General features: G+C 45.1%; 1 protein-coding gene across 1 annotated transcript in view; it reads left to right on the top strand.

The window, feature by feature from the left end:
- Positions 1-10,970, top strand: part of CLIC6 (chloride intracellular channel 6) — a 50,638-nt gene extending 39,668 nt beyond the window's left edge. The window contains exons 3-6 of the mRNA XM_032276949.1: positions 527-652; positions 1,305-1,411; positions 2,000-2,181; positions 8,880-10,970. Coding sequence (XP_032132840.1) covers positions 527-652; positions 1,305-1,411; positions 2,000-2,181; positions 8,880-9,041 — 577 coding nt within the window. The 3' untranslated portion in view covers positions 9,042-10,970. The remainder of the gene's footprint in view (positions 1-526; positions 653-1,304; positions 1,412-1,999; positions 2,182-8,879) is intronic.

Here is a 10,970-nt window from a genome sequence, read left to right as displayed (position 1 = left end):
CACACACACACACACACACACACACACACACACACACACACACACACTGAGACCTGAGGCCCTCGGTGCTGTCAAGGGCATGTTCATCCTCAGTCAAAGACTGAACTGAAGCCCGTGTTTGGGACAAGCTGAGTCAGGACAGGATCGGCTGGGCAGTAATCAGGAAGAAGTAGGAGTTGGGGGTGCCATGAAGAACCTGCTCTCCCAGTTGCTGGTCAGCTGTCTCTCCCAAGCCTGTCTGAGCACGATTCCTGGCTGATAACACTAGGGAGAATTAACTTATTCACCTCTGTTTGTTGATGTGCCCCTTTGAGCTCAGTTTTCACAAAGGGGCATATCAACACACCCATAATTTGTCAATGAATGCCTTTACTTTCATCACCAGCAAGACATTTTTGTAAACCCACAAGCTACTTTGCAGTTCTCAAGAGTTGCTTCTCTTCAATTGGGGAGGACACGGCTCAGCCCTGGAAATGAGTCCAGATTCTCGTGGTGGCCCATAAACACTGCTGTTCCTCCCACCTAGGAAACCCGCAGACCTGCAGAACCTGGCTCCCGGAACAAACCCTCCTTTTATGACTTTTGATGGTGAAGTCAAGACGGATGTGAATAAAATCGAGGAGTTCTTAGAGGAGAAATTAGCTCCCCCGTGGTAGGCGTCAGAAAACCCATGTTCATAACTTGATTGTCACTTCCCCGCTAACAGCCAGTTCTAAAGCTCTGGGCAGTGTGTGTGTGTGTGTGTGTGTGTGTGTGTGTGTGTGTGTGTCTGGGCAGTGTGTGTGTGTGTGTTGGGGGGGGGGTTTCTGCAGCCCATGGCACTGCCTGGACTTCATTGCGCTGCACCTGCAGCTAGGCAATCAGGGTTTGATGGCAGGAAGTAGGAGGAGATGGGTCCAGGGTGGGTGGCTGGCTATATCCTCAACGCCCTGCTGGAAGCTCTGGGTATGTGTTAGGTCGAAGTATCATGGATTGTTGGACCTCAGGGGAAACATTTCCAGTCCATCCTTTTCATTTTACCAGGAGGACCTGAGGCCAGCAAGGCCAGGTGGGACCCTATGTCCCACGACTGGCCACTGCCAGGAAGCAACCGCAACAACAACCAAAACCCTCCCAGTCCAACGCTGTTCTCCTGGATGGTGTCACTTCCCAACCCTCGGAGAAAAGGGTCAGCTTTTGACCCTTTTCATGGAAAGCTTTTCATGTTTATATCCACCCAGAGAAAGCTGTTTTTCTCCATAGTAGAGTATTATCTTAACTAAAACACCGTTTGTCTGTGATCCTCCAATTTTGAACTTTTCAAGGTATCCCAAGCTGGGGACCCAACATCCTGAATCTAACTCTGCAGGAAACGATGTGTTTGCCAAATTTTCCGCATTTATAAAAAACACGAAGAAGGATGCAAATGAGGGTGAGTACCTCTTATCCTCCTGTTTTCTGTTTCAGCATGGACCTTCACTCGAGCCTTAGCACAGCGACTCATGTGCTGCTGGGGTGCTCCAACCCATTTTCCAGCAGGTAGAAAAGTGAGTCTGGAGATGTGGAAAAACTGCCTCCAACTTTGAATTTGCATGTGGGCTTGGAATGCTGCTTCTGAGGCTGGGAACCCAGAAAACAATGTTTTTTAAAAAAATAGTCACCATGTGGTGTTCCGGCCGCACCACGGCAATTGTATTCAATGATTCTGCTAGTGCATGCCTCCTCACAGGCTTTCCATAAGTAGTTTTGAATAAATAAGTGACTTCTAGGAGTAGCAATGTTGGGTAGACAGCAGCATGATTTCCAGGGAGGAGTGAGTCCTTCATTCAGGTATTCTACATCCACATCCTGCCTTCCCAGCACCTGTTGCTGGCTGGCCACGTCTCAGCGAGGAAGGGAAGCAAACTCCTTCCATCATAGCTATTAAAATGTAATCTGGGGCTATTAAAATGTGAACTCACTGGTGACAAGTGACATGCACTTGCAAGGCCTCTCTTTGTGATTTGTCTTTCTGTTTTAGTTTATGAAAAGAACCTGCTGAAGGCCCTGAGGAAGCTCGATAATTTCTTAAATAGCCCTCTGCCTGATGAAATAGATGCCTACAGCACGGAGGATGTCGCTGTTTCTGGAAGGAAGTTTCTGGATGGGGATGAACTCACGCTGGCTGACTGCAACCTCTTACCCAAGCTCCATATTATTAAGGTTCGTCTTCCCTCCCCTGACAGGTGTGCCGAGTACATGAACGGGGCTCTGTTTTAACCTGTGTTTGGGCCAGTTGTTTAAACAGTCTGAAATGTGGAGACTTGGATTGAAAATGCTAGTTCATTTCTGTTCGGGGCAGCCAAGCCCCAGCTTTTACACACTTAGAAGATGGGCTTCGGGTGTTCTTGGGAGGTGTCTGAGAACGTGGCCCCACCTTCTGCTTCTCTCTCAGCCTGACTCACACAGCCTAAAGAGAGATTATGTGAAAGCAGCCTGAGGAATTTCATAGATTATACCTGGCATTAGCAATCGAGGATTGGAGATGAGGCGTGGAATCTGCGGCTATTAAAATGTGAACTCAGTCAACTGTTGGTGATTGTAGGGCTCCACATGGCCCTTTCCAGGGATGACAGAGGATTGTCCTGTTAGCTCTTAACAGTGACCCTTGGCCAGGTGCAGTGGCTCATGCCTGTAATCCCAATGATTTGGGAGGTTCAGGTGGGAGGATCGCTTGAGGCCAGGAGTTCAAGACCAGCCTGGACAACATAATGAGACTCCATCTATATACATACACATATGAAAATTAGCTGGGCATGATGGTGTGTGCCTGTAGTCCTGGCTACATGGGAGGCTGAGGCTGGAGGATCACTTGAACCCAGGAGTTTGAGGCTGCAGTGAGCTAAGAAGGTGCCACTTCACTCTGGCCTGGGTGACAGAGTGCGACCCCATCGGTAATTAAGTATTTATTTATTAAAAAAATTGACCCTCAACATCCAGGGAGCAGCTGGCAACTTTCGGCTAAGTCTCTACCGTATTTTGTTCCCTGCCTTCCCATATAGCAGCTGAACATGATTTAAGAGCCATGAATCACGTATTATTAGGGCTTAAAGACCTCCCAGACCCGTGGCTCTCCAATGTTAGTAGGCATACAAACTGGGGAGTTTTTTGTTTTTTTGAGACAGAGTCTTGCTCTGTTGCCAGGCTGGAGTGCAGTGGTGTGATCTCGGCTCACTGCAACCTCCACCTCCTGAATTCAATTGATTCTTCTGCCTCAGCCTCCTGAGTAGCTGGGACTACAGGTGTGTACCACCATACCCAGCTAATTTTTGCATTTTTGGTAGAGACGGGGTTTCACCATTTTGGCCAGGATGGTCTCGATCTCTTGACCTCCTGATCCACCCACCTCAGCCTACCAAAGTGCTGGGATTACAGACATGAGCCACTGTGCCTGGCCCTTTGGGGAGCTTTTTAGAAATGTGAGTCCCAGGTCCACTGCCTGCCCTAGTAAATCAGAGCTGCCGAGAGTGACCCCTGGAGGTCCAAGCAGATGTCCCCACACTTGGACTCCATAGTTGTTGCTGGTTCTCAGCACCGCAGGGCTCCCAGCCGCTCTATCACTTATAGAAGTCGAATGTGATTCTGATGATCAAGATTGCTATGTCCTTGGCCCTTAGCATCTCCAGATACCTCATGAAGAAGCCCATGCCTTGCCTCTGTCAGGCCAGAGCCAGGTTGTTGGTATAAGGGTAGGGGAGAGAAACACAGGGAAAAATAAGTCATGGACTGTGTGTTCTAATAACACATTTAGTTAGCATTTAGAAATTACACATTAGCGGCCAGGCACAGTGGCTCATGCCTGTAATCCTAGCACTTTGGGAGGCCAAGATGGGCAGATCACTTGAGGACAGGCATTTGAGACCAGCCTGACCAACATGGCGAAACCCCATATCTACAAAAAATTTTAAAAATTAGCCACATGTGGTGGTGTGTGCCTGTGGTCCATGTATTTGAGAGGCCGAGGCACAAGAATCACTTTAATCCAGGAGGTAGAGGTTGCACTGAGCTCTCACTCCAGCCTGGGCAATAGTGCAAGACTCTGTCAAAACAAACAAACCAACCAACCAACCAATAAATAAATTACATGTTAGCTTCACACAGTCTATGGCACTGAGGCTCCTGTGGACTCCCAGCCACCCCTGGTGACTCTGCTTCATTCTTTTGCCTTGTCTTCCTGCCTTTCTTATTTCTGTCCTCTTCCCCTCTCAGTCCTGGCCATGCTGCTCCCTTCTTCTCCCTTCCTTCTTGTGCTTGAGGATGCCGTCTTGAAATGCTGGCCTTCAGGAGGTTGCTGATTCCTTGGGGAGGTGTCTCTTCCGTAGCTTTGCCAGTCCACAGACATCCAAAATTGAATGAAATCACCTACACCTCTCAAAACCTGCTAAATTTGGGAGCTGCCTTCTAACAGGGTATTTACGCAGTTGTATTTTCATTGAGTCCCTTTTGGTAAATGCTTTTTAGTCCCTACTGTGACCAGCATAGTATTGCAGAAATACATGAAAGTTGAGGAATAGGGGAGAAATATCCCAGCCATAGACCATTCATGTCCCCTTGTTTGGCTCCAATAAGAAAAGATGATTTTAAATTTCAGTAGGAAGGGGAAGCTTTAGAGTGAGAGAAAGCAGTTCACGGCTCCTCTGTAAGACACAGCAGCAAAATCTACAAAGCCATTTAGCACTCAGAATACCCAACAGCTTAATGAGCTTCCAGGATGGAGTACTTCTGAAAGGAAATGAGAATCAATCTAAGGGAATTATGGTAAAAGCGCATGTGAAGGGATTTATAATTTATTCCCCTGCCTGAAACCCAGCAAAAACAATATAAAAATAGGGTATTTGCTTCATCTTTTGTAAAACTACAAAGGAAGACAGATCGCCAACTTAAAGAGTAGGAGGCTTCTTTTGGTGGGAGGAGCCACAGACCCATTACATGTTTCTTTGTATCTTTAGCAAAGTTTGGATTTCTCAAAAGGTAAAGAACACAGTCCTGAAATGCCCCACTCAAACTCCTTTGCTTGAGGACTAGAGCAGGAGGTGGGCCAGGAGGGAAACAGGGAACTTCCCTATAAAGACTGTTGTTGAACTGAGATCTCTAGGGAGGCAGAATTGAAGAAGGAGCCTACAGAGGTGCCATCAGTATAGGCTGTGACCCAGCCCCTGATCCAGAGGAACAGTCTCAAGGGGAGGTAAAGTGGGAGGAAGGAAGGGAAGTGGCATTTTGCATTGTGATTGCTGAGCAGAAGACAGAAACTAGGCCCAACCAATCAAGAGAGAGATTACAAATTGCCCAAGCTTCATTTTTAGCTATGGTGGCCTTCTGCTTAATCTGTAAGTCTCAGAGCAGAGGATGCCCTAACCCTAACCCTAACCCTAACCCTAACCCCAACCCTAACCCTAACCCCAACCCCAACCCCAACCACAACCCTAACCCTAACCCCAACCCCAACCCCAACCCTAACCCCAACCCTAACCCCAACCCCAACCCAACCCTAATCCTAACCCCAACTCGAATGTGTCTCTCTGGGGCACAGAAGTGGTTGGTGAGAAGGTGCTTGGGAGCAGATATTCCAGTTGGTTGGCCACCTGCCCCATCTCACTCCCTTTGCCCTCCCCACTGCTTTTCAGCAAATGTTAGGTCCAGTAGGCCTGCCTCATTCAAAGATGGCGAATACCAGGGAAAATGCCAGTGAGACCTCAGTGTAGATAGAGATGATTGACAAGGAGGGAGGGGGAGGAGGAATGATAAAGACAAGAAACGAAAACCAAAAAAAGGCAGACGGGAAATACATATATGATCAAGGACTGCTCCTCCAGCACATTAAAGCACATTCCAGACAGAAACTTTTCAACAGCCTCAAAGAAATGAAAGAGAATATGGGCTTTTTGAGAAAAAGCTCAAAGACAAGACACAAGATGTTGAAGAATATATTATCACGAAGGGGATGGAAATCAGGTTGGCAGAGCTCAAGAAGAAAAGTAAAGACAAATAAAAGAAGGGCAGAAATAGAGGTCCTGTTAGAAGTAGTAAGACACAGCCAAAGACATTGCTGAAATTGATTTCCTCTGACACTCACACACATCTTACAGAGAACCCTCCTTGTAGAGTTGGTTGCGGTCTGTGGTATGTGTTTGTGGCCTTGCTCTCAGTGATTTGGAAGATAGGCCTGAGAAAGTCATCTACAATGGAATGAAGAAGAATGGAAGAGATAAAGGTGATTAGAGAGATTTCAGATATACATAACCAGAAAGAGGAGAACAGAAAAGGAAAATGGGGGAAAAACTGGGAAGGTTTGAGGGGAAATTACTTTGAACTAAAGGATGACCTGAATCTTTAGTTTAAATGACATACGATGCTAAACATTGCCCCAGAAAGATCAACGCGCTGAGGCATACTTAATACATTACTGAGCTTTGAGAATAAAAAACAAGTCTTTTTGGCACCTAGACAATAATAATACCATAAAACAATAACAGTAATAATAATAATGAAAAGAATGAAATAAAGCCACTGAAACAGTGGACAAATTCAACTGACCCCAGATGTCTTCATGACCTCATTAAAAATCAGAAAATTGTGGTTTAACATCTACAGAGAATTAAGGGAAAGGATGTGTGAAGTAAGAATTTTATATCCAGGCAATTATTATTTTTACCTAGACCTCTGGTCTCTTTTTTAAAAAACATAAAATTTCTCTATCATGAAATAATAAAATCATGATCAAAGTAAGAATCCAGAAACAGAGAAAGTGTGTGATATAAAAGCGGATGCTAAACAGAGAACCTCTTTAAAGCTGAAACTAGTCCTAAGACCACATAGCAGTGGGAATTATAGGGACAGAATAGATTCAGAATATAAAACTAGATGTTGTTGTTACAACCATTGGAAGGAGGATAAGGGAGAAGAAATGGAAAGAAGTATAGGTACATACATTTCCTCATTTGTCATCATCAGGAATTCACAGGCAGCACCTAAAATTGATAAATCAAGGCCAGGGACCATGGTTCATGCCTGTAATCCCAGCAATTTGGGAGGCTGAGGCAGGTGGATCACTTGGGGCCAGGAGTTCGAGACCAGCCTGGCCAACATGGAAAAACCCTGTCTCTGCTAAAAAAACAAAAATTAGCTGGATGTGGTGGTGCATGCCTATAATCCTGGCTACTCGGGAGGCTGAGGCAGGAGAATCGCTTGAACTTGGGAGGTGGAGGTTGCAGTGAGTGGAGATCCTTCACCGTACTCCAGCCTGGGTTACAGAGCGAGACTATGTCTCAAAAAATAGAGAATCCTATTATTCAATCAAGAAATAGAGAATTCCTATTACTTAAGGCTATATAGGAAACCGCTGGAGAGTTAACATGGCCATAAACCTTCTAAATGACCAGAAACGGGAACACACACATGTACACAGAAGAAAGACAGAAAACCAAGTTCAGTGTCACATTCAGAGGCATGGCCTTGAAAATTTACCCAGGAAAGTTAACATAAAAAGACGGCCAAAGAAAAACTAGGTACCTACAAACAAAAGAAAAGCGGACTTCTTAATATAAGCATCAAGAAGTTTGCATTCAAGAAAGAGGCCTCAAATAATTTAGGAGGCTCTTTGTTAATTATATGGCCCTTGTTTGCTGTCACATTGCATCAATGACTGCTGGCCTCCGAAGTCTGTGCAGTAAGCCCCAAAGATCTTCTCGTTCGTGGTAAATTCCCCGCCCGAATCATGCAGACATCCCGGGGACCAGTGGGACCGGAGGCAGCAAAGCTGAACTGGCCTTTGTGGCTCTGGATCCCTACTTCAGGTTGAATTGTGCCCTCCTCCCAATTCCCATGTTGAGATCCTAATCCCCAATACCTCAGAATGTGACCTTATTTTACAATAGGGTCTTTGCAGAAGTAATTAGTTAAAATGAAGTCATCTTGGAGTGAGATGGACCTAATCCAGGGTGGCCTTCTTTGCTGTCACAATTCAGTAACAGCAAATAGAGTCAGAATATAACAAACTAGATGTAATTACAACCATTGGAAGGAGGATCAGGGAGAAGAAACATTTGTTTGTTATCCTTGCAAACAGGGGAAATTTGGGAACAGAGACATGGGGAGAAGGCCGTGTGGAGTTATGCTTGCACAGCCAAGGCACTGCCAGAAGCTGAGAGAGATCCTTCCCTAATGCCTTCAGAGGCTGCATGGACCTGCTGACACCCTGATCTTGGACTTCTGGCCCCTAGAACTAGGAGACAGTAGACTTCTGTTCTAAGCCACCCAGCATGCAGTGCTTTGTAATGGCAACTCTAGCAAACTGGTACAGTTTAGGGGTAAGGATTTGCATCTGCTTTGTTATCCTCCCTGCAGGGAGGCCCCGCAATCAGACAATGCTCTTAGTGGCAGCATGATGGCATTCAGGAAGAATAACATGCACAGAGGTTTGGGACTGGAGGAAGTGAGGTTCAGCAAGTAGGAAGAAGAGAGGGCACCATTTAAATGGCAGATCCACCATGCATCTTTATTCACATATCACCAAATAACACAGTAGCACAACATCTGGAAAGAAAATTGCAGGCAACACAAGGAGAAATCCACCAGAGTCCAGAGCATACTCGTGCCAGCAGATCCCAAGGCCTGTCTGTGACAAATTGGTGGGCAGAACTATGTGCAGCCACTGCCGTGAGTCCAGGACTTTTACAGCACTCCCCACAACCAAGGTGGCCCTATGCGAGTCAAAATGTCATGGTGGGTAGCCTGGATGACTGTAGGGTGACATAGGGAGCTGAGAAAGAATGTATTACATGGCTCGAAAGAATGGACCGTTTGATTTGGGAACCTGCCTGAGTAAGTTTTCCCTTTACTGATCATTTTCTCTTCATTTTCAGATTGTGGCCAAGAAGTACAGAGATTTTGAATTTCCTTCTGAAATGACTGGCATCTGGAGATACTTGAATAATGCTTATTCTAGAGATGAGTTCACAAATACGTGTCCAGCTGATCAAGAGATTGAACACGCATATTCAGATGTTGCAAAAAGAATGAAATGAAGCTGGGCTATTCTCTGTCTTATTTTTCAATTGAATGAGTGAGGATACAAAAAGAGTGTTTTCTGTGCATTTCCCCCAAATAAGTCCTTCACAAAATAACACCCGTAGTGGGACCCACTCAACCCTGAGTGATATATGGCCTTGTAATTTGTCAGCTCACTTGTGTATCTGAATATACTAGTATCTGTTGTTAGACACACCAGTTGTCCAGATTATGTTAATTTATATCTGTGACATTCACTGACATTGGAATCTATGATATTTAGGGCATGCAATTTTCATTTTAAGTTTTCATTTTAGTTTGATTTTCATTTCAAATTAGGTTTGGATTCAGTTCCTTCAATTTTTAAAAGAAACTGGTCTGTCTCTGAGAGTTTTTATAATCATTGGTAGCCTTTTTTTAAAAAATGAAAATACTGTTTTGTAATTACAAATGGAGATACACCTGTCTTAATATTTTAAAGCACTATCAGAGGGTATAAAGAAGGACATTTAAAAAATCACCTAAAATGTCATTCCTCTTAATGACTGATAACCTACTGGAGAACATCTTCCAAATCTTCATTATCTCATTTGTCCTCTCTCTCTCTCTCACAATTTCATTCATATATGGCATTGCGTTATTTTATTTTAAAGGACTTGCGAGGGGATCTTTTGGTAATGCCTTGATGATCATACACAGAGGACTTAAACCATGCAAAAAGATTGGTCACTGCAGTGCCAGAGAAAGTGCTTGAGGTTAGATTTCAAGGAGTGGGGAATTGTGGAGCCCACAGATGTGCATGCAAGGACCAGCAGGAACCGAAAGCCCTGGATCACCCCTGCCCTGCCTCACTTCCGCTCCAGGATGCCACTGCCTCTGCTGCCAGGAAAGGCAAGGAGGAGGGTGCTTATCAGTGCCTCTGGTTCCAGCTTCCCGTCCTTGCTCCCTCCCCTCTCTTGGAGATTGTGCCTTCAGCAGGACTCTTAATATCTGCTGCAACTTGGGGAACCTCCCTGCCCTGGAACGTGAACCAAGCATACCTTGGTTCCTTCTCCTGGCTGCTCTCTCTGAGACCCAGGGCTGGAGTCCCTCAGTGCTGATGGTATCGTGTGGGGCTAACGTGGTCACTGTTGCTTCTCTGCCCTTCATTGTCTCATCTAGACATCAGGCAGGGAAAATCCAGGGAGATTAAATTCATGGTGGCAAGTCCTGGGCAGTTCTGGCAAATGGTTCAGTTAGGGAGGAAGTAGAAACTATTGACTCAGAAGAGTTTCTAGCTGATCTGTGGCTTTGCCTCCACCATCCCTAACCAGCCTCTCATCACAGCTTTGTGTGTGGGCTGGGTGCTGGCCTTAACCCCAGGCGTGGAAGAGAAAATGTGAGGTCATTCAGATACTCATCAGGACCTCACATGAGCTGAGTCTTATTGCCCAGACTGTGTTCCTCTGACATTTGCACACATCTTACAGAAAACACTCCTTGTAGAGTTGGTTGTGGTATGTGTTTGATGCTATAAAGCTCCGTTTTAATGTGTACACCTGCTCTAGGGGTGATTCGTTTGAAAGAGAGTAAGACACATTAACAGAAACTATCCTGGGATTAGGTGAAAAAATGTCTAGCAAAAGAAACAAAGTCTGTAACAGAGTGGACTCTTTCTCTCCCCACTTGTGACTGCTGCAGTTTTACCCCAGCAACCGCTGTCTTTGTTAACGAGGTTTTTGGAGGTTAATTCCAGCATGTGTCACCCTGTCCACGTTGTTTCACATCTGGTTAGGGGTCAGATTTTAAAATGAAGTTTTGTAATGTTACATTTAAACATGGTAAATGATTAGACTCCCAGATATTACTAGTGCTAACTTTGTATTCGTAGACATTAAAATGATTGACATAAACACTTTGTGACTTCAAAATGAAACAAATTATAAAAATGTTTAAATGGAACCAAA

This window comes from Sapajus apella, unplaced genomic scaffold (genome assembly GCF_009761245.1).
Source record: "Sapajus apella isolate SASKATOON/1434 unplaced genomic scaffold, GSC_monkey_1.0 scaffold8, whole genome shotgun sequence".
Taxonomy (NCBI): domain Eukaryota; kingdom Metazoa; phylum Chordata; class Mammalia; order Primates; family Cebidae; genus Sapajus; species Sapajus apella.
The sequence above is the reverse complement of the archived record's forward strand: the minus strand, read 5'-3'. Positions and strand labels throughout refer to the sequence as shown.